At 40.0% G+C, this 24,071-nt stretch overlaps 1 protein-coding gene across 3 annotated transcripts in view; it reads left to right on the forward strand.

The window, feature by feature from the left end:
• The window catches only part of LOC136879035 (carboxypeptidase E), a 216,768-nt gene that overhangs the window by 178,599 nt on the left and 14,098 nt on the right, over positions 1 to 24,071 (forward strand). For all 3 annotated transcript variants that reach the window (XM_067152763.2, XM_068228931.1, XM_068228932.1), the window contains exons 7-9: positions 97 to 236; positions 7,629 to 7,755; positions 17,853 to 18,013. In XM_067152763.2, the coding sequence (XP_067008864.2) occupies positions 97 to 236; positions 7,629 to 7,755; positions 17,853 to 18,013 (428 nt within the window). The remainder of the gene's footprint in view (positions 1 to 96; positions 237 to 7,628; positions 7,756 to 17,852; positions 18,014 to 24,071) is intronic.

Raw genomic sequence — 24,071 nt, forward strand, 5'->3', positions numbered from 1 at the left:
GGGAGACTTCAATTCAATACTGCAAATCCTTGTCTTAATTAGGCTACTTTCATCACTTGTTTTACTTACTACAGCTCTGTGTTTTATTTCAAACAGGGATGCAGGACTTCAACTACTTATCTTCAAACGATTTTGAGATCACGCTGGAGCTAAGCTGCGCTAAATACCCCGAAGAGAGCAAGTTGGAGGAAGAATGGAACAACAATAAGGACGCTCTTATTCACTTCATGTGGCAGGTGAGCTTTGTATCTTCGTTCACTTCAATGTGATGGTACATATCACATCGTCACGCTGAATGTATTACATGTTGTTATTATTCTAATGGCATGTTAAGGTATGAATGTTAGATGTTCGTAATTTTTATACAGTCACCTGGGAAACGCACTGCTTTTTCTACGGCCCTCTTGCGTAAAACACATTTCACTAATATTAGTAAGAAACCAATAATATTATCTAACGATATTAGTATTATGTTTCATAGAGTTATTAGTCAATAATATTAGTAACTAGTTTGAGTCAAAATTATTAGTACCCCCTGCGGGTGGGGGACGCACATGTAGAATACACCCGCGGTATCCCCTGCCTGTCGTAAGAGGCGACTAACAGGGGCCCAAGGGGCTCTCAACTTGGGAGTGTGGATTGGCGACCACGGGGCCCTTAGCTGAGTCCTGGCATTGCTTCCACTTACTCGTGCCGGGCTCCTCACTTTCGTCTATCCTGTCCGACCTCCCTTGGTCAACTCTTGTTCTTTTCCGACCCCGACGGTATTAGAGCATTCGAGGCCTAGGGAGTTTTTCATTTTCACGCCCTTCGTGGCCCTTGCCTTTCTTCGTCCGTTACTTCATTTTTCGAAGTGACTGATCCCTTCTTTTCCCTCCTTTTTTCTCCCTCTCTACCCCCTGTGAGTGGGGGACCCAGACGAATAATACACCCACGGTATCCCTTGCCTGTCGTGAGAGGCGACTAAAAGGGGGCGACCAAGGGATGGTTGAATTAGAACCATGTAACTACTTTTGATTCGTACCATCACGCGGGGAACACCATAGATTGCCTATACTTGCCAGTAGTACCACTATGTTAGGTTCGAAATAGGTTTGTGATTAGTAGCGGCACGAGAGGGTTCTCCTGTGGGTTTCCAGTACCCGTGCGTTGTACCCATGTGAGCAACACCGCGGGTCTGGGCGTTGCCTGTGCGTTGTAGCACTATATGAGAGACACCGTGGGTCAGCGATGCCTGTGATTGGTACCCACTATGTTGAGGAACGGCACGGGATAGTGAGAGTCCCAGTGGTTAGTACACTCGGTGAGGAGCCTTCTCGGTTTGCGTTGGCTACGAGTGGCGCCATTGTGTTACGAACAACATAGGTCTGCGTTACCTGTACGAAGTACAATACTTGTGAGTAGTACCATCTTGTGTGGAACACCGTGAGTCTTCGCTACTTTCGATTAGTACCCCAAAATGACAAATACCATGGTTCTACTTTACTCGCGACATGTACCATTCTGTGGGGCCTTAGACATGGATTTTGGACCCCTTTAGACATCAAGCATCCTCGATTCAGGATTATGCTTTATATGTGGTCTCTTGGTCAGTAATACTATTTTTTTCTGATCCTTTTTTGCGTCGGAACCACTGTTTTTTGTTTATTGTTTTTTGGTTTCCTTTTGGGTTCATGTCCATCCATTCATTCTTCATGCCATTTTCTTATTTTGGTCAGTGGATGATTTTGATTTTTTTGTTGCCATTTCATTTCGTGCTATTAGGGACCGATGACCTCGATGTTAGGCCCCTTTAAACTAAAAAAATTACTAGTAGATATTCCTAATAATATTAGTATTGTCATAGACAACGTAGCTAATACAAGTTAATCATATTATTGCGATTATTTCAATGAGTGTATTTTGACTCGTAATTTATATTATTAGTGAAACAAACGTGAGTGGTATTTCAATATTTTAGCATAAAATCGTAAAGATCAGCGAAATGGTCGACTCTGATTCAATTAGTGATGAGGAACGAGTGTAGGTATTCACCTATCAATAAATGTTAGGCCAAAAACCACCTGTACTGGTATGTAACAAACATAAGAATAGTGTACAATGAGAGATTTAGGTTAGAATACAGAACTTTTCGGCATTTGCTTTATAGGGTTGGTAATAGGATGTTCCACTGCAAGGACTGAAGCATAACCTCAAAACAGCAGCTTCACATTGCACTACACGGGTTGGTAGTGATACACAGTATCATTGTGCTTTCTTAGTGCAGTTCTGCTTGGAGACTCCAGCTATGCTTTAAAATATTGGCTTATACCACCAGTAAACCAAGATGGTGGTGGTGGTGGTGGTGGTGGTGGTGGTGATGATGATTATTCTTTTAAGAGGAAGTACAACTAGGCACCATCCTCTAATCAGATAGAAAAAGGAAGGGATCCGACACTTCAAAAAATGAAGGTATCGGCCAAAGAAAGAGAAGGGCCATGAAGGGCGTGGAAATGCGTCTCTCGAGGCCTCGCGACCTAATATCATCAGGATCGGAAAAGAACAAAAGTTGAACAAGAGAGGTTGGATAGTATAGATGAAAGTGAGGAGCCTGGCATAAGTGAGTCGAAGCAATGGCAGGGATCGGCTCAGGGCCCCGTGGTCGCCAGCCCACGCCACTGGGGCCCATTTTAGTTGCCTCTTATGGCAAGCAGGGGATACCGTGGATGCTATTCTACCGCCCCCACCACAGGGGATAATAAATTCAGATTTTGCTCGGTCCATCTCATAAAATCACACAACATTTTTATAGTGTGCAAAAAGCTGCGAATAGCTGACGCTTTAACTCAATTTTCCGCAAAGAAACTTTCTTCTCTCATCACTTATATCCATTCTCATGTGTATCAAAGTCACAACAACGAAAATATCAAGTGAATCTATCGAACATTATGGATTAATAGCCGGTTGTAGTCAAGCACCAGCCGACCGGGGAACAAACATGAACCAAGATCATTTGCAACAGACCGATTCTAACCTCCATGTGTATCAGCTAATGAACTTGAGTGAAGATATTGTATTAGTCATGTGTACATCTTTATGAAACATAATTTGGTTAACTAATGATTATATGAGTTCTAATATTATTAGGTATTATTATTAATTTTATGAAACAGGGCCCAGGTTTGTTAAAACATCCACGGGAAACTTTAGTGAGCCCCCACGCAGAGTCGAGGCCTCGGAGGGCGTGGTCGGGATGTGGCCACGTGTTGCCATAGCATGGATATCTTATGCTCATCATTGGACAGACAGGGCGGAACAAGTTTGAATATGTCGATAAGGTGGTGGGGAGAAGTAGTCTACAAATAATTTGGGAGAAAGCGATCCAGCTAACATTTCTACCACTCGTGAACAATTTATGAAGGAGTTTACTGTGAATATTATCTAGTGCCGGTGTGTCTTTTGACTGTGAACATTAACTTGTGCACCTTTGATTGTGGACGAACGGAGTGGTGTTGGTGTTTGCTTATTAATACTTGCACAAAGCTTGTGCTAAGGTACTGATCGTATTCAATATCTTATGGCAAACTTCGGTAATCTATGGCCGGGTTTCAAGGCATAGATCAACAGCGTGTGTTTATGCAAGCGAAAATGTTCTTAAAAACCAAGGGTTAGTGTCAGTGAAAAGAGAGGTACAGTATCAAAGTGATATACCGTATGTTGATGGTGAGAGCTGGCAATTTGTGTTGATATGTGTTACGAAGATTCCGTGGTTCACAGAGAAGTGAAAGAAGGTGCTGGTTGCAATGGGTCTGTCTACGATATCAAAGATTAACTTAAAACATTAAAAAAATAAAGGTTATATTTCTTTTCAGAAAATAAAACTTAACAACAGTTTATCAGGTACAATGACAATTTTGATATAAAAATAGAAAACCCCAGAGTAGGGAATTAAACCCTTTTGGGCTTCAAGCCCCTAATTTACAACTTTACAATGTCACCAATATAGCGTTTACTTCGACACCAGATTCCAGAGCACTTTGCTCCAACCGTTATAATCAAGGCGTTACAAAGGCCCTACACAATATTACATAAATACCAGAAAGAGTTTACAAGCTCTCCGAATTCAACAAAGGAGACTGGCTTCCGATTTCTTACAGCCTATTCAAAGCAAAATTACACAAAAATCTTACAATTTCTGGCCTTTCTAGGCCCCACCTACAATTTTTGTACACAGGAGTATCTATTACGCAAACTACTGGGCCTTCGTGGAAAAGAACAGGTTAAATTACTGGCCCGAACACAAAAGGTATGGAGGCGTACACATGCGCTCCTAAAAGACCAAGTATAAAACCCTAATTGGGCTCGTGGCCCGATGATACAGAGGCTAATCCCAAGCTACTGAGGTGACTAGAATGAAAGGTTAATTTAATGCTTTACAGAAAGAGAAACAGTTACAAAATCGTAGTCACCTTGAGATAAATTGAAGGAAAGTCGAAGAGGGTAACGCACTCCCTATCCCCGATTTACAGTTTAAGACAATATGAAATTTACAAGAAGTTTACGTTTTAGAGATCAAACGGTTACATAGTTAAAGTTTAGAACCTTCTCCTCGGATAAGTTGACGGAGATAGCTACAGAGACAGAAAACTGGTGGCTATTACCTGGGCTGCTGTACTGCCTGCCGAAGAATGAGGCGCCCCGCCTCCTGTCTTAACACACACACACACACACACACACACACACACACACACACACACACACACACACACACACACACACACACACACACACTCTCAGAAATTCGGCGATCAATAAGACAAGGTAGCCTAAAAAGCCGCAGCTTATATACCCGAGGGGATTGTTCGAGAAGGCTCTGGACTAAATCCGGACACACCCTCTTATTTTTATTGGATAATTCAAAAGGCACAACAAGCCTATTATTGGCTGAAAAATAATTACAGAAAATTCCTGATTGGCCAGATTCAAAAGCTCGCGGAATGAGAAGGATGTGTTGCAAACCTTGAAATTGAAATAAATGAAAGTTAGTTTAGTTGTGAAAACCTATGGACACAAAACTTCTTTAAATCACTAATTCTTCTACCTTGCACCAGAGTGCATTACCTCAGTTTTTGTAATGACATCTATAGAGAAAAGTTCAAACTACTTGACGTAAACCAAGACAAAACAAATCTATTCAGTTTAAGCAACTTCAAAATAACATAAGGAAATGAAAATGTACAACCTGTTTTCTAGTCATTGACCGGGTCAGGGATGTAATGAATAAATCATATATAGGCTGTTAGTACGATGGGGTCGCCACTCCCAAAGTGATTTATTAATGACTGATAAATGCTATGAAATGAGAATGGAGTGTGTTGCTGGAATGAAAGATGACGGGGAAAACTGGAGTACCCGGAGAAAAACCTGTCCCGCCTCCGCTTTGTTCAGCACAAATCTCACATGGAGTGACCGGGATTTGAACCACGATATCCAGCGGTGAGAGGTCGACGCGCTGCCGTCTGAGACACGGAGGCTCTCAAAATAACTTAATACTCTGTTATTTATGAGCGACATCTTCTGATTAATGTCCCAACTTCATACAGTAGCTGTTTCACGTTTTGTATGAGGGATAGAGTTCCTTAAGCGCTTCTTTGAAATGTGCGGAGTTGAGGTGTACCTCCCGGTACAATATACAATACTGTACATGCATTGCAATAATTGGTCATCGGGCTCGCTACAAATGGCAGGGTATTCCCCGCTGTCGTTCCTACTTTTTTTTTTAAATTCTATGATTATGAATTTATATAGGGAGTCTTCCAGCAGTTGTAAATATTTGTGTGTGCTGCTGTCTTATATGTATTCTGTGTTGGTGTACAGATTATGGTTAGGCCAGAATATAGATAGTTTAGATTTAATTAGTGGAGAAGTTATTGGAGAACGTACGTGTAGTTTCTGCCTGTTTATTCGTCTTCAGGGGGGTTAGTAAGGCCAAATCAGCAGAGTACCAGTTTTTCAGCTCCATCGATCCATGAAGCTTAAGTTGTGTTCGAGAATAGTTTGACTCATCACTAAAATACTGTATCTGGCAGTTACAGATCAGCATGGTTTGTGTCATATATACTGCACGCCATTGCTGGCGAGACCCAGAGTTTACAGTACACTATGTCTTCTGGTGTGGGTTACATTAAATTTGTTACATTCAATGATCTATCTCTCTCATCCTTGGCTTTAATAACACGAAAGTGACGGAGGTATGAGGGATGCCAGTAATGCCATTCGTTATGCACCCAGTCCCTGTTGTGAATGGTGTAAAAATGCTGCTCGTGGGGGTGGTTGGTGCATGCATTTCAGTGGGCTTGGCAGCCTGATATGTAAGAGCAACTTCTGGCTCAGTGAAGAAAGCAACGGCAAACTACCCTACTCCTCATTTCCCTAGTACGCCTCTTCAGTGACGCTTGGGCTACCTACGACGGCTGATGGCACATACATACATACATACATACATACATACATACATACATACGTGTATATATATACTGTATAAAGCAGGGCCTCTCAAACGCCCAAAATCTCACGCGTGCAAACCGAGGCGCAGAGGCTCCGTGCACTGCGCATCGGTCCGACTCGGCTCAACTCGGCTTGACTCGGATGGTGGGATGGTGTAGTGCGATGAGTGACGAAGCGTTCGGTGACAGGCGGCGTGTTTATCAGTGAAATAGATAACCGCAAGACAACAACATTATAATAGATCAACCTGTTTGGAAGAAAGCAAAGACTTCCGAAAATCCATTTCAGTCGAACTGGGAACTTTCGTATTTTTTCTCAGTCGTGACGATAAAGCCAAATGCTTAATCTGTGGGACAATAATTATGTAATCATCAAAAATATCTATTTTTCAATACGAAGGCTTTGCTCCAATTCTAGGAGAATTTGTCGAAGGAAGATTTTCCTAAGCTGCATCGAGAAGCAGCTAAGGTTACCTGTATGTTTGGTTTTACATGCATATTTGAAAGCTTTTCTTCTGTTTTGACCTTTAGGAAAGCTAAATTGCGTGTGAGTATTTCTGTCTGTAATTTAAAGAACGCTCTGAGAATTGCTGTCAGCCCCCTTGTTCCAGACATTACTGGTATCATTGCAAAGAAAAAAGAAAAAAAGAGCTAGAGAAGATAAATTGTCTGCTCAAACCAAATCAAAAGAAGAGTTTTTAACACCGGTGACATTGTCTCATATCGTACAACAGTGTGTCTCCACTCACCGCACATAAACATTTCGCAGTGAGGGGAGAATCAGCGGGGAGGCGAAGAAGGCGGAGACTTCGAACGGGTGAGACAGATGTAGAGAAAGAGGAGTGGGGGGTTTGCACTCTGGTCAACCTAGTGAAGTCGTGTCCTTCACCTTGCGCCGTGCAGTGCACTGGCGCAAGCACCCTGAGAGGCCCTGGTATAAAGCATTAAAAATGGGGTTAGGCTGGACTGGACTGCCGACTGTAGGGTTAGAACGTTCTTCAGCGTAACTTTTGCCAAGTGAAATTGTTTGCAACTCAGGTGAACCTATCGTAATTCTTATGCTTAGTAATCGCATGTCATTGTAACTTGTTTACACCATTACTAAAAATATGAAGTAATGTATATTTTATTTCCTAATTGCAGGCCCATATTGGAGTGAAGGGGCGTGTCAAAGACCAGCGGACCGGCAAACCCATCGCTAACGCAATCATCCACGTAAGGAACGTGACAGAAGGCCGAGAAGATGACATCCATCATGACGTCAGATCTGGTGAGCTATAAATATCTCAACCACCTAGTGATTATTTTCTCGAGACAAACGAGAAGACGCAGACGAAGAATACAACCACGGTACCTCCTGCCTGTCGTAAGGGGCGGCTAAAAAGGGCGGCCAAGGGATGCTGAATTTTGAATCATGAAATGACATGTGATTAGTACAATCACGCGAGGAACACCATGAGTCGACTTTTCTTGCGAGGAATATTATGGGTCTCTGTGGGTTTACAGTACCCGTGTATAGTATCCGCCACTGTGACGGAGGCTCTGTCCAGATTCAGCTGAGCTCCCCGAGGGGATGCTCATGTTTCAGCATCTGGTTTTGGACATCATGGGTCTGCGTTCCGAGGAATACCACGGGTCTGGGCATTGCCTGTGATTAGGAGCATTATATGAGTGAGTCCGCGTTGCCTGTAATTACTGACCATTACGTGCGAAACACCATAGGTCTGCGTTACTTATGCCTAGTACATTACTTGTGAGTAGTCCGCCTCTGTAGCGTAACGGTTAGTGTTATTAGCTGCCGTCCTCGGGGGCCCGGGTTCGATTCCCGGTACTGCCAGAAATTTAAGAATGGCAGGAGGGCTGGTATATGGTTGAAATGGTACATGCAGCTCACCTCCAATGGGGGTGTGCCTGAAAAGAGCTGCACCACCTCGGGATGAGGACACGAGTTTTTTTACTTGTGAGTAGTGCCGCACTGTGTGGAACACCGCGAGTCTACTATCGCTACATGGGAAGTACCATGGTTATTCCTTTACTAGCGATAAGTACCAAAATGAGGGGCCCCTTTAGACAACAAGCAACAACGATACAGGATTGTTCTTTGGAAGGAGTTCCTTGGTCAGTGTTTTAAGTTAGTTTCTGGAGAGGTGGCGCATTGCGGGTCGGATCCACTGATTGTTTGAAGTTCATAACCATTGTTCGTCGTCATTTCTTTGAATTATAGTCACTGGATTGATTTTGGAATTATTTTTCACTTTCAATATTGTGAAATGGATCCACTAATTATTTTAAATTCATAATATCCATTTTTATCAAGTTTTGAATTCTGGTCAACGGATGAATTTTGGAATGTTAAATTGCCGTTATATTTTCTCATTTCGTACCATTAGGGAGCAATGACCTAGATGTTAGGTCTCTTTAAACAAACAAAAAACGGGAAGTCAAGGTTATCAGTTTCATTTTCTTATTTTTTTACCATTTTGCTTTACGTCGCACTGACACAGATAGGTCTTATGGCGACGATGGGATAGGAAAGGGCTAGGAGTGGGAAGGACGTGGCCGTGGCCTTAACTAAGGTGCAGCCCAAGCATTTGGCTGGTGTGAAACCATTTTCAGGGCTACCGACATTGGGGTTCAAACCCGCTATCTCCCGGATGCAAGTTCACAGCCGCGCGGCTCTAACCGCACGGCCAACTCGCCCGGTAATCAGATTTAGTAAATAAATGCCGTGTGGCCTTCGGAGAGGCCTCGTTCAGGTCTTTTTATTTGACTCCCATAGGTGACCTGCGCGTCGTGACGAGGATGAAATGGCGAAGACGACACATACACCCAGCCCCCGTGCCAGGGGACCCTGCCGGGATTCGAACCTGGGACCCCTGTGACTAAAGGCCAGCACGCTACCCACTTAGCCATGGAGCCAGACATCAGCTTTAGTTGAAGGATATATTTATTTTGGATGACTTAGTTAAAGGATATATATTTATTTATTTTGGATGACTATAATTGTGATTAAGGGTAGGTTATTACAGGCAATCGAAGGCATCCTCTAGCGACATCATGTATTTGATTTTCCCTGGCTCAAAAATTTAGTGTAGCTTGTATTGACTTATCGTATCATTAATTGATACATTCTGTGTTTCATTTTTGCAATTCTTTGCTGTTTTTCTGTTGGAAGATGTACATGGCAACACCATATAAATGTCTACACTCCGTTTAGTCCCGCATGGATCATATATGATGCATCCCAAAAATTACTCGAGAAACTCTTTTAAAAAAATCCCCAAATACGGGTAGGCTACGTCGTATTTTGCCCCTGGAGACCAACCTAAACAGAAAATAATGTTAACGTCTAAGTCTGACCTCCCCCCCCCCCCAACTCACAGAGCTTGTAAAGACCCCCATGGCCAAAACTGATACCCCACCAATTATTTTTCTATTAGATTTGATATATTTTGTTCCCTAAGAGCACATTAAACACAAAGTTTTTAACACGTCTAAATTGGCCTTGCGTCTCGAGAGGCTTGACATTCGGGCCGCAGTTGGAACTGATGAACCTGTTCTTGATTCAGAGTAGTGACAAGGCTGTAATCTTTCAATTTTGTTCTTCATACTTCACTTGCGTAGTTACCGAAATATATAAATGGCAGGGAGGGATTCAGTTGGATGGAAATGTAGTAAGCGGATTGGCCTAAGCCTGCAATTCTTGGTGGTGATGGTGGTGGTCATTGTTTTAAGAGGGAGTGCAACTAGGCAACCATCCTCTATATAATGCTAATTGGAGAGAAAATATGGAAGGGATCCGATACTTCGAAAAATGAAGATACAGGCCAAAGAAAGACGAGGGCCATGAAGGGTGTGAAAATGAGACTCCCCAGGCGTCAATACCATAGATGATGGAATTCTTGGAACTTGAAAAGAAGTGCCGCGAGTATGATATGAATATGCGTATTTCTAAGACTAAATCGATGTCAGGAAGGAAGAAACATACATAAGTGGAAAACTAGGTACCTTTCCACCAGTCTGTTTTCAGACCGACTTTGCGGTGCGGAAGTGACAGCTAGGTGGACTCTGGGTATCTTATTCATAAATTGCAAGTAACAGGCATGAAAGTAGCGAGAATGGTCGCTGGTACAAATAGGCTGGAACAATGACTGGAGGGTAGGCCATACTCATAACTGTCTTTATTAGTCTGTATCAGCACACATTTAATATTCAAAGCTGGGCTTTCAGTATTTAAATACGGCAGCAATAAAACATATGAACTATGTCAACCTTCGTGGAGTATCTGGTGTGGCTAATGAGTCTATACAGGAGGGAGGCGGACACACACACACACACACACACACACACACACACACACACACACACACACACACTCCCGTGTAATCCTAATCCGCAGCTGTTCTCGTAATGAGCTAGTTATTAACTCTCGCTGCTATAGAGTCAGACATAAAGTAAGGAACTATAGGCTCGTTAAGTATTTAATTGCTATCAAGAATACTTCGCAGTGGATTCTGAGGGATGCCATCGGTTCAGTGATTTAGTAGCTTTTCACGAAAGTAGCTCTGAAGCCCTCATTATGGACCCGACTTTCCATTTCCAATACAACTGTCCTGAACAGTCTATTTCAGTTCAAAGAGAGAAACGACCAATTTACATGCAATTTGAAGACTATTGCAACCAAAAATTATCTCACTAGTACGGAAATTGAAAATGTGAAGTTTTTTCGGAAGAAAAGCCGGCAAGTCTCAGATGCTGCTCTCAATTTCTTTAAGAAGTTTAAACTTGATGAATATCAACTGATAGGCACCTGTGAAATCATCTTAATAGATTCCATCAAAATCCTAAATCACCATATAGGCCTATTTGGGACTTGAGACTAAATATAAACCTATTTGTAATTTCAAACTGTAACAGACATTTTAGTTTTAACTTTATTGTTAGGTTTTTAACTAATCAGTAAGCTGTAGTGATGTTGATTATTGATTTAAGAGCACGTGCAACTGGGTAACCATCCTCTACCATAACTACTCAGAGGAAGAAATGCAAGGGATACGTCAGTTGGAAAAATGAAGGTATCGGCCTAAGAAAGACACGGGCCACCTATGAAGGCCGTGAAAATGAAACTCCCTAGGCGTCAAATGCTCTAATACCATCGGGACCTGAAAAGAACAAGAGTTGACCAAGGGAAGTCGGGTAGAATAAATGAAAGTGAGGAGCGTGGCTTAAGTGGCAGGAATGTCAGAACTCAGCTAAGGCCCCGCCCCCAGGTCGAGAGCCCGTGGGGCTAGTCGCCTCTTATGACTGGTAGGGTATAGCCTACCGTGGGTGTTATTCTACCGCCCCCACCCACAGGGGATTAGTAAGGTGTGCGTTATTGCATTTCCTAAATGGAACAACCTCATTTAATTTTTGACTGCGGTTTTATCTTTCTACCATGAGCGATTGACATGTGTAAGCAACCTAACGTTTCTCCATATAGGAAGTAACTTCTTGTGGCTATTAACGACACACTTTCCAGGTTTTAGTGTAACTTTAATCGCTGTTGATGGAATGTAAATTCTGAAAGCGGATTAGAATATGAAATGTTGTGTGTTGATAATCTCCACTGATCTGCATTTAGTGCAGTCGCCCAGGTGGCAGATTACCTATCTGTTGTCTTCCTAGACAGCCCTAAATGCAGATCAAACAATAAAAACAAAGCATAAAAAAGTTTTAATATGTAATTTGTCAGCCGAGCAGGCAATTCATAATAAAAAAGGCCAACAACTGCTTAAACCTTAGAATCAAAATCTCAATGTTGAAAACATGTACATGCTGTCAGGTAATAATTTTGTCTGAAATTGCTGGCTCTTTTGTATTTGTACATGTTTAGTGACATCAATACGTAACCAAATTGAAAAGAAATTAATATATATGTAATAAACTAGCTATTCGATTACTTTTTGAAGAATAAAATCAATAATAATTGGTTCAAAGAAGTTCAGGACGATTTGGAAGAATTGGGTATAACTCGGCAACAAATCAAAGACAGAAAAGAGAAGAGGATTTTGAAGAACAAAAGCATAAGTCTCAAACTAAAAGCAGTTGAACGGAAACAATATACTATATCGGACACACAAAGGGCTTCCAGGTCGGAGAGGATGAAAAAGTTCTGGGAGAAGAAGAAGAAGAAGAAATTAACTCAAATGTATTGATTTCAGTGCTCCAATGTGGGCGTAAAATATGTAAATAATAAATAAATAAATAAACTAGCTGTTACCTACGGCTTCGCTCGCGAGGATTTCACAAGTTTATAACCATTAATTGTTCGTCGGTACTGCATTAAGACGGTATTTGAAAATCCCTGAAGTGTAAAAACTTACCGAAAAATTGCATTTCATTTACCTCTTTGTAAACCACCTTTGTACTTTACAAAGGTGAAAAATGAGAGATACTCTTTTTTCACCTTTGTAAAGTGAAAAGCGTCAATACGGAATGATTCTAATATCTTGTAACCACGTTTGTGGCATTGCCTTTTGAGCTGAGATGACCAGGCTACTGGCAGAGCTAAATATGGAACATGCGACATGGAACTCTACATGTGAGAAACATAGGCTATCTCTTTTAAGCCGAAAAAAGAAAGGGTTTCTTTATTTTTAAAGGAGATTCCAAATACCAATTTTCACGTCTGCAACATGTTAAGTTTGAGATATACTGTAGATATACTCATTTTAAAAACTGCCCCACACCTTGGCTGAGTGGTCAGCGTTGACGCCTTTGGTTCACAGGGTTACAGCTTCGATTCCGAGCTGAGTCGGGGAATTAAATCGTGTGTGATTACTTCTCCTGGCTCGGGGACAGGTTGTTTTTGTTTGTCTCAACACTCTCCTCTTCATATTCACTCAACACACCACTTTACCAATCACAACAGGAACACACAATAGTAATTACATCCCTACACACGAGGTTGGCGTCGGAAAGGGCATCCAGCGGTGCAACAGGGTCAAATCCCATGTTCGACGTAGTTCGCACCCGCGACCCAACAGGTGTGGGAAAAGTGGTAGAAGATACTCATTTTATTTCACCCCTTTAATTGAATTTTCCAAAAATGTGTGTTCATTTATTTTTAAAAGAGATTCCAAGTACCAATTTTAACGTCTGTAACATCTTCAGTTTCTGAGATGTATGCATCATATAGTAGAATTCAACTCCTTCCTCGCTTCTTTCAAGCGCTCCTCCCCCCCCCCACCACCACCACCACCACCATCACCCCTTAAGTGGATTTTCTGAAAACAAAATTTTTGTTCTTTTATTTTTAAGAGATTCTAAATACCAGTTTTCATGTCTGTAACATGTTACGTTTTTGTGATGTATAGCAGATAATCTCGCTGCTGTAAGAATACTGGAGCTGACGTTGGCATGGTTACGGCAGCTCATTTCTTTATCCGATTCCTAGAGCAGGGATAGTGTGGTGCCAATATCTCCATAACGGTTGGTTTTAGGGCCTTAAAACATTGTTTTCGGGCCCGTAGTGCTTACCAAGTTTTGTTCTTTGCATCAAGGGGCTTAAATTGAGCTTTGTCACGTCGTTATACAACAAATTCGATATTTAGCCTATATCAGCCTAGTATTTTAAAATCTACCCCCGTGCACCGCCCCCTCGAATTGTTTTGAAAATAAAATACAGCCCGTGTCCCTCAGGGATAATGAATATTTACATTAGTATTTTTAATTTTTTTTTTTTTTTTTTTTTTTTTTAGAATATTGGTCCAGTCGTTCCTGAGATTAGCTATTACATACAAAAAACTTTACCTCTTTATATATTAGTATAGACTAGCTGATGTACCCGTGCTTCGATACGTAATTCAACATCGCATACAGAATTCTAAGTTTGGTAGTGTACACGTTGTGAGCAAGATTGTATTAAATTGTGTAGCTTTCAAACGTTACCCCAGAAACATGACGGGGAAGTCACCAAACGTCTTTTCTCATGAAGACTGGGTTAGGGAATATTAATTGTAATAGTAGTCCCGCTTGCCTATCATGTCACAATGAGGTTGGGGAGTTTTCATTATAATGGCAGACACTCACTCTCCACCTTCTTTTTTACATCCTCAGAAAGACTGTCTTAGTGGTTTCACCAACTGAAAAGAACACAGGTCATTACAACGACGTGAGTAGAATGGTTCAAGTAAAAGCAATGCTTTCATATGAAATACTCGATCAGATGGAAAACCACACATTTTCTCAATTTTAACAAACAGTACCACGCTGCCGATCTAACAGTCTAAAGCTCCAGAGCTGGAATGACCTAGCCGCAGACAGCCGTGAACACTCTTCTTTTTCTTGGCGGTGGGGAGGTCGAATAATGGAGAGTTACAGGGCAAAAACTATGCCCTTTTACTAATCTATTTGCTAGGAGTACCCGATGACTCGGACAATCTCAATTCACTACACTGGTGGCGGGAAAATCTGACTTCGAGGTAAATTTTTCCTTCAAGCCAGAAGGAATTGCTAATTTGCAATAAAATTAAATGTAGAATTTAATAGAAGTGAAGAGGAAGAAGCTTTTCTTAAGAAACGGTTCTTTTCAGGGTTGAATTTTGAGTTATTTAGTGAATTGTGGTGCTATAATTCGGAATAGGCCTAAATCGTAATTCTAGACGAGGTTATACTACTACCAAGTGAGCCTCTGCCTTAAGTGTGCACACTGCTCATTCTAAACAGCGCGTCAGAGTACGGATTGACTAGGTGGAATACTATGATGAACCAGTGAGTTACGTACCAGTAGTATCATAAAATATATGAACCAGAGGAATGGCATGCTAAAGAAGATAGTTTTCTAACTCCCCAACTATTTCCCACCAATATTCAGTCGGGCTGTTATGCTCGGTACGCAGCAGTAATCCCATCTATCGGAGTTGAGTGGCAGCATAAGAGACTGTGATAGTACATACATCACACCTTCGCACTATATGTAGAAGTGATGGATATTATTATTATTATTATTATTATTATTATTATTATTATTATTATTTCAGTTGTATATTTTGTCATTAATATTTGTTAGCTGGAAGGTCTCCATATGTAGCTATGAGTAATTTGTTTTGTACAACGGCTGGGAAAACATTGCTATATTGAACTTGGAAAATTTGGATGAGTCATGTGTCTACCCCACTGTTTGATGAGATGTGCTTGGTGTTGTACTCAAAGTTCTATGACTCATGTGAAACACCCCAGAGTTTGTTTGTCTTTGTCTTGCGAGGAAGTAGTAGTTCAGAGTGTGGTCTTGACAAGAGGATCTACCATGATTGGCTGACCAGGATCAATCTCTACGTATCATGTGAGAGCTGAGGTCTTTAGATACTTAGACATCACAGCGGAAGTGAACCACAGACTGTACGGGAAGGAAGTAGTGCGGACACACGATATGGGAGTGAAACTGGATATACGGTACTGGAGTGACACTGCTGCGCTATACTGGACTGGACTTCAAACGTTCGTGGAACGTTGTCTGTGCTTACGCATTGAGTATGGTGTCACTTTGTGGTGGCTTGGTATTACATGTTGCTGAAAGCTCAAAGGGGCTATATCTCAGACTTTCCATAATTTATGTTCAGTATCGACAAGCGTGTGTTGCTCAAGTGAATATATGTTTAAAACAAGTGTTAGACTCGGTGAACACAGTATTACGAGGTACAGTATCTGTGTGATATAATTGCCGATTCGGCAAGTTGTGTTCATACAAAGACAGTGAAGGGTTCTTAATCTAAATATATGTACATTATTCAACGGACTAACCGCAAATAGTGGCTTAATTCTCGCTTTCGTTTTCCCACTGTTTTCTTTGTTGTTGTAAATATGGAGTCTTCCAGTAATATTTTGTTTGTGTATTATAAGTGTATTTTGGTGTGTTGAGGTGCTCATGCACGGATTTTATTGAGAATATAGTTAGATATTTTAGAACCAGCGGAGTTATTGATGAACCTAGGTGCAGTTCCTACCTAATTAGTCGTTTTCAGGAGGTTAGGTAAGGCCTGAAGCAGATGTACCAGTACGCAGCATTATGTACACGCCCTGGGAGATAATTATCATGCTCTATCTAAATTCTAGTGATCCATTCTGGTGAAGTCTGGCGGCCATACTACGGACATTTCGATTAATTATTTTTATTAATTTAATTTATTTGTATATTCTTATTCATGATTTTATTATTATTCAAATAGTTACAAGACAAAGAACATTACAACAAAGCATGGTCAATGGAATGTCATTGTTGATATTGTAGGCCTTCACATTTAGTTTTCTTCCGACCCTGAAATACCACTCTTATCATAGTCGGTACGGTAAACCTGAATAAAACATAAATGATCGGAAATTGTATTCTCTACAACTTTCATGTAGTACTTCTCGATAGGACCAATAACATACCGTAGGTATTTACAAATTACATTTTAGGCCCCTTCCCCTAAACTACATTTTCATCTAGGGATAATAAAATTGTTTAAATCTTAGACTGTAGTTTCCCCGGCTCATACCGATTTTCATTAAATTCTGTTAACCCATTCTCTCGTGGCTCGGCGTTGATACGAACATAGCAACACAAATACAAATTCATGAATATCTGTGTATCATAGCTGGTACTGTAAACATAAGACATAAATGATCGGAAATTTAATTCTGTGTAATTTCAGTTGTGTAGTATTTACCAATAGGACCACTAATAATATAAATATTCGAGAACTAAATGTTAGGCCTTCCACTAAACTACCATTTAATTCAGAGTGAATAAAATGATTCATAGCCTAGATTGTTGTGGCTTAGCTCCCGACCTTACATACCAATATTCATTAAATTATCTTCAGCCGTTTTCTCGTGATACCTGTGCAGACAGAGACAGACATTACGGAAAAGTAAAAACTGCATTTCCTTGTTACTGTGGACATGACCGATACAGAAATACCATACTTTTCGAATTCTGAGCAATGTACAGACAAAATTCTTACATACAATAGATTAGTCTAGATGAGTGTCAAAAGTTAAATGTTCAGGAAACTTTGTGTATAACACGATCTCAGTGCACTGCACATGAACAAAGCAAACTGCAATATTTTTGTATCAATTTCCATTGTTGTAATTTGTCAATAATTTGGTGCAGGTCTTTTGTGAGGAGCACGTCGCGAGAGACGGCAAGGGCTATGTTACATTGTTCCTAGGAGTGGCATTTCCTCTACATACAAATTGCAAAATACAAGTATTTCGATTGATTCTACAACATCGCCCTGACAAATTTCGCATAGTGACATTAGGCTAGGAATAGGAGTGTGGGGGGCCCGTAACGTTACGCCCCTGCGAGTATCTGACACTGCCTGATTATTGTTCCAGTGCACGATGGCGACTACTGGCGACTACTCACACCTGGTTCCTACGTCATAACGGCTTATCGGGAAGGATATGAGCCCCAGAGCCGTCGAGTGGTCGTCACCAACCAGCCTGAACACCACGAGGCGCAGAGAATCAACTTCAGACTGCGACCGGTTCCCTTCGTGAGTATAATACCCAGTAGCTTATCCAAAACACACGGGGTCATTCAATTAACGTAGAACCGCAACTGAGGCTGCGCAATACACCACCAACAGTGGGGCTTCCCTAACACCTCACGGTAATATTTTAAAAAATTGGTTTTCCCAGGCAGCCTGCTCTGCCTTGAGCAGTCAAGTGAATTTTATTGATTCCCAGGACACTAATCACAGGCTTTTGACTGGCTAAATGCAATATCTATTGTGTATAGAATGTTTAAAATCAGCTATTTCCTTCGTCAGTTACGTTGAACTCAAATTAGGGTGGTGCTTGCTTGCGGCCCGGTTATCCGCCCATCTGAGTGTCCACGTTGTAGACCTTGTTAATTTTTATTTTGAGTCTACATGGTAGATTTAGTTCATATTTTTATCCTTTTCTCTTTGTAACGCGAGCGTGTATTTGGGCCGAAAGCCTGTAATGTTCTTCAATAAATACTAAACTATTAAAATATAACCATAAATATAACTGAAAAGTTTTTTGGTCACATTTTCGAAATATTCAAATTCTTGCGCTGTTTAACGAACATTATATTGAAAATATACTTTTAGTATCTAGAATATTCAATAATAATAAACAAATAATATTAATTTTATTAATATATTTTTAATGTATTTAATTACTCAATCCAGAGTTAACTCTCGACTCTGCACGGAATGAAATAAATGCCCCCATTTTGATGGGCGATCAGAGAGAATTACATACATTTTCAAATAGGAACGATCTTCTATTTTCACGCAACATTGACTTGTACCTAGCTTAAGTGCGGCCAGTATCCAGTATTCGGGAGATAGTGGGTTCGAACCCCACTGTCGGCAGCCTTGAAGATGGTTTTCCGTGTTTTCCCATTTTAACACCAGGCTGTATCTTAGTTAAGGCCACGGCCACTCCCTTTCCATTCCTAGGCCTTTCCTGTCCCATCGTCGCCATAAGACCTATCTGTGTCGGTGCGACGTAAAGCAACTAGCGAAAAAAAAAAACATTGACTTGTGACGGAAACAAGGCCGCTCAGGATTGGAGAATGTTATTGGGGCATATTTGAAATACGTGAAATCATTAGTTCAATTGAGGCTCGCTATACGAGTCTGTCTCTTCACAGAGAGTTTAGCGTTCTAATATGTTGCTAAGAAATATAATTGTATGAAATTACAGACAACAGTTAGGACATGCGAAAAATCTGTCTTTGCGACGATTGTAACAAGGTATGCAAAAATGGAATAAAAAGATAAAAATCACGAAAATTCACGGGGGAATATGACCATAACATGAAAAAGCGTTAAAACAACCAAAATATGACTTTATATAACCCGTGAAAATTGCATAATTTTAGTCCCTGTAGATAAAATCATGCTCAACTTGTATTTTCCATGGAAATAATATACAGAAAAATGGCATGTAATAAACAGCCGGGCTCTATTCATATAAGTCAACGTTTGAACTCATGGAATTTATAACACCGGTAATTTTGAAAACTTTTTGAAGATGAGAAATTGTTTTCAAATATGTTCTTTCCAGTCTGTCATTTTGGTTAGTAAAACAAGTTTATTTATTTAATCGTGTGGTGATTTTATACAATATATATACACAAGGCAAAATCAAACTTTAAAGTCCATCCTCAGCCATTCAGTTAAACCGGGTGTGAGAGCGTAGAAATCGTCAGGAGTGCAAGGGTACGAATGAAGAGGACATCGTTGGACCAGGTGCTCAATCGTCTGTCCTTCCAGGTTACAATCACACATTGGTGAACTGATCCAACCCCACTTGTACCTGAAATAATTGCAACAACCATGTCCAGTCCTTAGCCTGTTGATACGGCACCAGAGGTTCCTCGGTAGGTGAAAACCGTTCGGCTTCTTTGTGGGATCAAGATGGTGGACACTTGTTCCCAATGTTTTTGTTGACCACTCATGCTTCCAGCTTTCATTTAGGACAAATCCATCTGCAATGAGTTTCCCTGCAGTGAGACTTGCTGGTCTTCTTGATTGCAGTCGCTGCAGTGACGGATGACAGAATTCTTGGTGCAGTGGCAAAGACGGCGATGCAAAGATTTTCTTAGCTTCCCTTAGTAGAGCTTGCTTCCGCCTTAAGTGAGGTGGAGGGATGTGACTCAGCACAGGTAACCAGTGACATGGAGTTGATTTGATGGTACCAGTAATACAATGCGTTGTATCGATCAATTTTGTGTCTACCTTCTTCACATGTACACTTTCCAACCAGACAGGAGCACAGTACTCAGCAGCCAAGTAGAAAAGGCTGATGCCAGATAAACGTAGACAATCAGCAGAGGCTCCCCAGGAGCTTATGCAGTATGTTGTTTATGCGGCAGAAGTAGAGCATCAGCAAGGAAGGTCTTTCTTAAGAAAAGAAATTTGCTCACCTCAAACATTGATACAGAAATTAGAACGATGTTTGGATCGTGTCGTTGTATGGAAGTGAAACATGGACGATAACTAGCTCAGAAAGAAAGACAATAGAAGCTTTTGAAATGTGGTGTTACAAAATAATGCTGAGGGTGAGGAGGGTAGATCGAATCAAATCACGAATGAATAGGTACCGAATTGCATTGGTGGGAGGAGATCTACTTGGCTAAATTTGACGAGAAGAGAGAATGATAGTACATACCTTAAGACATTCAGGACTTGTTCAGTTGGTTTTTGACGCAACTGTAGGCGGTAAGAACGGTAGGACAAACAGATTAAAGTAGATATAGTATTTACGTAGAAATGAAAACGTTAGCACAGGATAGGATGGCATAGAGGGCTGCATCGAATCGGTCTATGGACTGATGACTCAAAGAGCAAGAACAACATTGTCATTACTATTAATATTTTCCGTTTATTCTCACTTTACTTTGCACGCTGCGTTGCTCTCACTGAAACAAACTGCGTTGCAAGTCCCTGCAAGCTCCCCTCTCTCCCACGTAGCTCCCAGCCGCCGCTCCGGTTCCAAGATAATTGAATGACCCAGTATTAACTTACTTTTTGCAATTTTGAAGAAGTTAAAGGAACGAAGTATTTGTGTTCAAATCCTTCCGTTGTACAGAGTTCTTTGAACAGTTGCTTAAATTCACATTTTGATGATTGAATGGTACATTTTTCAATTTGCGTTTAACTTTCGTTTAAATACTCCGAATGTTAGGAGTCATCTGTGTTTCAGAACTTTGTCCTTAGAATGTCTCATTTTGACATTGTTGAATATGCCAAATTTATTGCCTGTACCTTTTGAAACATGCATCAAGAAATCTCCCACGAAAGGCTGTACTCGGCTGTCCCGTATTGTACTCCCGCCGGTAGGATTGTTCATATTCCCCTTATATGTTGAAGTGGTAACTTCAAAAGTTCCTTTGATGTCACTTGCAGAGTAGTAACGATAGTTTAGTGGTTAAACCAGCATTATACTTTGCCAGATTATCTTTGCCTATTTACTGGTCTTAATTACTCCTGCCAATTACTCTTGACAGTACGTAGTACTACTTCTCCGAGTAGTACTGTATTTTCAGTTCTAAGGCCGCTGATAACCCGCCACAATATTTATCCATCAGATCATCATCTAGCACCAGATACGCTTAACTATGCTTAAAATTGGAAGGCTTTTAGCAAAAATTCCTTTTTTACAATTACATCTCGTAAAATGTAGATTTTCTGATGAAATTGGAATTTCATTTGTTCATAAACTTATTCTAGAAGTTAATTTTTGAAATTCATTAGGCAATAGTTACAGTAAACATTAATCCGTCCTAAATATGTTTCTATGGAAACCTCTGCTGTATTTCTTCGAATATGACAGGAATGCGAAAGGAAAGCATTGTCACAACAAGTGCGACAGTTAGAGCGGTAGTAGGTTTTTAATTCAGTATTTCGTTGTGTGAACATTCCTAGTGAATTCCGTTGGGTGTAGTTTTCTAGCATTTAACATCTAAATTATTTCTCACAAACTGCTGATTAGGTATTGTCCCCTTCTCCGGGGTCGCTCAGTCGGCGGAGCGAGAGTCCCAAAAGGGTGGACTGTTCGCAGGGCCAACTTGCTATTACGGGACCGACCTTCACAAGATTTATATTTGCAGGGCCATTGGTGACTGGATAGGAGACATAATGTGGAATAAAAATCAGGACAAAATAACAAACTGGTTTATTAACATGAAAATAAAATTCAGTCTGGGCAATGTTAGGAAAGAAATTACATTATAACATTTCTTCAACATAATTCAACTGATTATTCTTCTCGTTAACCAAAATGACTGAGTCCTTGGCATGCTTAGCGACTTCATTGGATTCAACTACACCTTCAATGAACTTCCAACCGAAGCCATTCTCTGTAACATTTGATCAATCACGTAATTAGTGATACTGTCGTTATAATTGCAATAAAACAATGTCACACTGAACATGGAATAACCATATTTCATTACTTCCTTAATCTTTACGAATTACCCATTGATTAATTCTTTCTTTAGCACATCTTTGACAAATTTTCTGTCTAATTTATATTGGCATACTTTGAGAAAATTTCTTGAGATATTACTTTGTCATAATTATGAGAAATCCTTCCTAAATCATTTTCTCACACCTTTGAGAAGTTAATTACAACTTATTCTTGAGAAATTCCGTACAAATTACTTCTGAGAAATGCTTTACAATTTGAGAAATTCCTTGAGAAATTCTTTGGCGTCTTTCCCGTCTCTCGCAGATTTCGCTCGACTGTATTCCTTTATAAATTATAACAACGATTTCTAACCGACTAGTATTCTATGGATGGATAGAGCATCACGTAACACCACGCGTAATCAACAACAACATCACTGACTAATAAACCACATAAAAACACGAAAAGAATAAGCATTCCTGGAAAGACATGGATAACTGTCACGTAACAACATAATCACACCAACAGTTTATAGCCAGATTTATCACACAGTTGAAATTATTATACTTTATTATTATTATTATTATTATTATTATTATTATTATTATTATTATTATTATTATTATATTCTCCTCTTACATTTTATTGAAGACCCTTATAGCATGATCCGATCATAATAAGAATTCTTCAAGACTATTGTTACAAGACGAAATAGAATGACTAAATTAATCTTGAAGAAATAATCAACACCACCATCATCGGAAAGATTCGTCTGTGAGCCCCAGGAAAGGCTAATAATAAGAAAGTCATACATTATTCAATATCTGTTGTTGAGAGAAGGAAAGAACTATTATTAGTCCCTAAATATAATCAAATCACCATAAATCACTATCATCACTATAATTCATCATAATCACTATGACTGACATGCACCCTAGTGGTCCCATATCGTCAATTTCATCGTAAAATTCATCATCACAATATCGTTCAATTTTATTCTCAACAACCAGTCAAATACCCGACTTTCATTATTATAATAATTATTTTTATGTCTCCTACTATGGCTCCTAGAAAACGTCTTCTCCATGAGCTGCTTCTAGTACACTGAAATTACCATCCCTTCTGATATCAATCATATCACATAAACTAATAGTTCATTAAGCCTTCGGTTTATTAGTATTTTACTCCTATGCTTAATTTCATCCTCCTCGTCATGATTATTATGACCACATTTTATTATTATTATTATTATTATTATTATTATTATTATTATTATTATTATTATTATTATTATTATTATTATTATTATTATTATTATTAGGTCTTAGTCCCCCATAATTCCTTTTGAAGATCTTAATTATTCATGACCTCGTAAAACTCACTAGCAACTTGGATTACTTATCACCGAATCAAAAATACAAACATTATTCCAGGACAATGCAAAGATAGAAAATGTAGAAACCATAAATCAAAGAATGCATGAATACTCTACCATCACCATTTAAGTACAACATTTCAAAAGAAACTACACTCCTCTAAGCAAGAATACAATCTACTAGTCATCTACTGAAACAGAAGAAATTTTACAATGGTACTTATGGTTCCGATGGAAATCGTTGACGTCGGGATGCAGCTATGGGCGTCGGCGTCCTCTTCTTCCGCTAT

This window comes from Anabrus simplex, chromosome 8 (assembly GCF_040414725.1).
Source record: "Anabrus simplex isolate iqAnaSimp1 chromosome 8, ASM4041472v1, whole genome shotgun sequence".
In the NCBI taxonomy this organism is placed as follows: domain Eukaryota; kingdom Metazoa; phylum Arthropoda; class Insecta; order Orthoptera; family Tettigoniidae; genus Anabrus; species Anabrus simplex.